This window comes from Lipotes vexillifer, unplaced genomic scaffold (assembly GCF_000442215.2).
Source record: "Lipotes vexillifer unplaced genomic scaffold, Lipotes_vexillifer_v1.1 scaffold636, whole genome shotgun sequence".
In the NCBI taxonomy this organism is placed as follows: Eukaryota; Metazoa; Chordata; class Mammalia; order Artiodactyla; family Lipotidae; genus Lipotes; species Lipotes vexillifer.
The window spans coordinates 850204-854170 of NW_006786547.1; the positions used below are offsets into that span (position 1 = coordinate 850204).

Genomic DNA, 3967 nt, shown 5'->3' on the forward strand with positions numbered 1-3967 from the left:
GGGGGGCGGGGGCGGCGAAGCCCCGAGCTCTAGTGTCAGCTGGGTTTGAGGCCCAGCTCGTTCACTTCCCGCCCTGGGCCTGCGCGTGCTTCGGACCCTGCTACCTACATGTTAGCTCTGAGTTCTCAGGGTGCACGTGCTTGGGGCCTGGCAAGCCGCCCGCCACTGTAAGCAAGCTGCGGTGCCGGGGGCTCAGCTCTGAGGCTGTCCAGGGCACACCGGCCCCAGGCAGGGCTGGCCTTCAGCCCCGTCCTTCTACCTGTCCAGCGTCCTCCTTCCCTCTGGACTCGGTGGTCAGGGACCCACGGGAGCTCTGGCGTTTCCTGACGCAGAACCTGTCGCTGCCTGATGGCACAGCCCAGGCTCTCCTGGCCGCCCAGGTGGACCTGCCTGAGGTGAGGTGTCTGCTTCTGGGGAAGCTCCCGGCCCTGGCCTCTCCGCTCTGCCCTCCCCTGGTTTCAGGTGGGAAATGCAGGGCCCCCAGCCTGCGCCCCCAGCCTGAGCCGTGACCCCCGCGTGCTCTAGGTGTATCGCCTGCTTTTTGGATCTTCACCTGCCCTGGATGCGGGGTCAGGCATCCCCAGGGATCCGGAGCCCTGGAGCCGCCGGGGCAGCAATCCCCTATTCCGGATGGAGGTGAGGGGGACTTTTAGTGGGATGGGAGACATGTTGCCTGCTTCTGGGTGGGTGTCTCTGCTTGGGTGGGTAAGATAGGGGCCCCCTTAGGGGTGAGGGAGAGCCCCCAGGAGTTGGTGGTTGGCATGGGGCGGGGATGGTGATGCGTCTCCATCCCTACCCGCCTGCCCCCCCCCACCCCCAACCTGTTGTTGCAGAACCTGGGTGGTCTCAGACCTGGCACAGTAGGTGGGGCAAGGTCCCCATCTTGGGCCAGGCCCTTGGTTTCCTCTTGGTTGGGGCTCCTTCTCAGGTGTTCCCCTGCACCCTGCCCCAGGAGCTGCTGTTGACCCCTGCCCTCCTGGAGCAGCTCACCTGCACGCCAGGCTCCAGGGAGTTGGGCCGGATCCTCATGGTGCCCCAGGGTCAGGAGACAGTGCTGCAGGGCTACCGGGACGCCATCTGCAGGGGTCAGGCTGCAGTGCGTGCCCAGCGCTTTTCTGGGCTGGCCACTGAGCTCCGGAACCAACTGGATGTAGCCAAGATCGCCCAGCAGGTGAGGCCCTGCCTGCCAGCTGGCCCACAGATCTGCTGCCTGGGCTGGAGGAGGTGCCAGGGCTCCACGGCGTCACAGGGCACTCCTGGGCCTGAGGCTGTGCACAGGTGTGCCTGCGGCCCTACGAATGCTGTGCCTTGTGCCCCCTGCCCCCCAGCGTGCTCCCCTCCTCCCAGCTCGTGTCCCCGGAGGGTGTCCTCCTCAGTCTACCCTGACTTCATCACCCATCTGCAGATCAGCCCCCAGACGCTGTTCCCTTCCTTGGGCCTGTGTTTCCCCACTTGCCCCGTCCGTTTCCCCTCAGCTGGGCCTGGATGCCCCCAACGGCTCCGCCCCCCAGCCGCAGCCAGCCCCTCCCCGGCGGCTGCAGGCGCTGCTGGAAGACCTGTTGGACGCCCAAAAGGTTCTGCAGGATGTGGACGTCCTCTCGGCCCTGGCCCTGCTGCTGCCTCAGGGTGCCTGCACAGGCCGGCCTCCTGGGCCCCCAGCCAACGGCCCTGGCGGGGCGGCCAACGGCACCGGGGCTGGGGCAGGCGTGGGCTCCAACACCACGTCCGAGGAGGGTGCCCCGTCCGCTGCAGCCCCGGCCTCCTCCTCGGACGTGCTGCAGGGCCAGTGCTCAGCCTTTGTGCAGCTCTGGGCGGGCCTGCAGCCCATCCTGTGTGGCAACAACCGGTAGGTGGGTGGCAGGAGAAGGTGGGGCGGGGGAAGACAGGTGGGGGCGGGGCCCGACCCCAGGCCTGCTTCTGACGCCCCCTCCTTGGGCTCAGTCCACTGACCCCCACTCCACCTCCGTCAATTGACACTCGGACCTGCTCTGAAGCCCCGCCCCACGCCCCTTCCCCGCCAACGCCCCGCTGCACCCTGAGGTCTCACCCGCCACCTGCCCCAGCACCATCGAGCCCGAGGCGCTGCGGAGGGGCAACATGAGCTCCCTGGGCTTCACGAGCAAGGAGCAGCGGAACCTGGGCCTCCTCGTGCACCTCGTGACCAGCAACCCCAAGGTCCTGTACGCGCCGGCGGGCTCCGAGGCAGATCGCGTCATCCTCAAGGTGCGTGCGTCCGCCGCGTGATAGACTTAGCCTGCGTGTGTCGTCTGGAACAGGAACTGGAGGAGCTGGGCAGAGGGTTCTGCAGGCCGGGGACCCCTGAGTGGAAGGGGGCAGGGGGTGTGGTTCATAGAATTGGTATGGGAGGGGTGCAGCCCTGGCTCTCCAGCTCTGGCTTGGCTCTGTGGGTGAGGGGACCTGTAGGCAGGACATTTTGGAGGCTGCCTTGGGGAGGCACTGGATGGCTGGTGTGGTGCAGGGTCCTGGCCTGGCTGGACATGGGCAGGGCCGGGCAGTGCTGGTGAGGATAGAGGAGGGGCTGCATGCAGAAACTGTCCAGAGTAGCATCCAGTGGGTGAGATTTGGGCGGGGCAGCTGGGTGGTTTGGGGCCAGCTGAGGGCACGATGTCTGTGGCCATCCCAGGGTAGAGGTCCTGTCTGGAAGGAGTAGAAACCAGGGTTGGAAATGGCCCAGGAAGGGGAGAGGCTGTGGAGGGGGTCCCTAGGATGACCATGGGGGAAGATGAGGACCGAGTGTCAGGGCTGCCCAAGAGATGCGTGAAGCGGCCCCCCAAAGGAGCAGGGAAGGTATTTGTGGGGGGAACCGGAGGCCGTGTTTCTCTGGTAGTTGGGCAGAGGGGCTTTCAGCGGAGGCGCTGAAGAGAGGCCTGGAGGGGGAGGGCTTGGAGCTTCCAGGTAGAATCTGGCCAGACCAGGATTAGTGCTTGGTGGGGACTGGCCAGTGGCTGGCCCCCAGCCATGGGGGGAGGCAAGGAGTGAGAACCCCCTTGCTGGCCGGGGTGCTTGGATGAGCCCCATGCTCTGCCCTCACCCTCTGCAGGCCAACGAGACCTTCGCCCTTGTAGGCAACGTGACTCACTACGCCCAGGTCTGGCTCAACATCTCAGCTGAGATCCGCAGCTACCTGGAGCAGGGCCGGCTGCAGCAACACCTGCGCTGGCTGCAGCAGGTGCTGGGGGTGCTGGGCTGGGGTGGGGGTGGCACGGAGCTCACTCTGTCCTCAGGCCACCCTCTGAGCTGGCCTCCCTCACCCCCCAGTATGTAGCAGAGCTGCGGCTGCACCCGGAGGCACTGAGCCTGTCGCCAGAGGAGCTGCCGCCCGCCCTGCGCCAGGACAACTTTTCCCTGCCCAATGGCTCAGTCCTCCTGCAGCAGCTGGACACCATTGACAACGCGGCCTGCGGCTGGATCCAGTTCATGTCCAAGGTGGGTGGGCGAGCCCCGCGGTCCGCTGGTGCCTGGGGTCGGCTCTGAGGATGCCCCTTCCCTCCCCGCAGGTGAGTGTGGACATCTTCAAGGGTTTTCCCGACGAGGAGAGCATCGTCAACTACACCCTCAACCAGGCTTACCAGGACAACGTCACCGTGTTTGCCAGTGAGCTGGTCCCCTGGGCAGGTCCCGGTCCCTGCTTCTCCGCCTCCCCCCTCCCCTAGTCCCTCCCCGCCCCACGCCCCTGGACACCGGGTCCTCGGCCCCGCCCCTCACCCGTCCCCTTCCTCGGCCCCGCCCCTCGGCCCGTCCCAGGTGTGATCTTCCAGACCCGCAAGGACGGCTCCCTGCCGCCCCACGTGCACTACAAAATCCGCCAGAATTCCAGCTTCACTGAGAAAACCAATGAGATCCGCAGGGCCTACTGGCGGCCGGGGCCCAACACCGGCGGCCGCTTCTACTTCCTGTATGGCTTCGTCTGGATCCAGGGTGAGGGCCGGCCCTGGGGCCGCGGGGG

General features: G+C 66.7%; 1 protein-coding gene across 1 annotated transcript in view; it reads left to right on the forward strand.

Annotated features, from left to right (window-relative positions):
* The window catches only part of ABCA2 (ATP binding cassette subfamily A member 2), a 23519-nt gene that overhangs the window by 7878 nt on the left and 11674 nt on the right, over nt 1–3967 (forward strand). The window contains exons 8-16 of the mRNA XM_007459008.1: nt 268–395; nt 526–636; nt 953–1171; nt 1476–1846; nt 2064–2223; nt 3062–3190; nt 3280–3447; nt 3519–3615; nt 3766–3939. Coding sequence (XP_007459070.1) covers nt 268–395; nt 526–636; nt 953–1171; nt 1476–1846; nt 2064–2223; nt 3062–3190; nt 3280–3447; nt 3519–3615; nt 3766–3939 — 1557 coding nt within the window. The remainder of the gene's footprint in view (nt 1–267; nt 396–525; nt 637–952; nt 1172–1475; nt 1847–2063; nt 2224–3061; nt 3191–3279; nt 3448–3518; nt 3616–3765; nt 3940–3967) is intronic.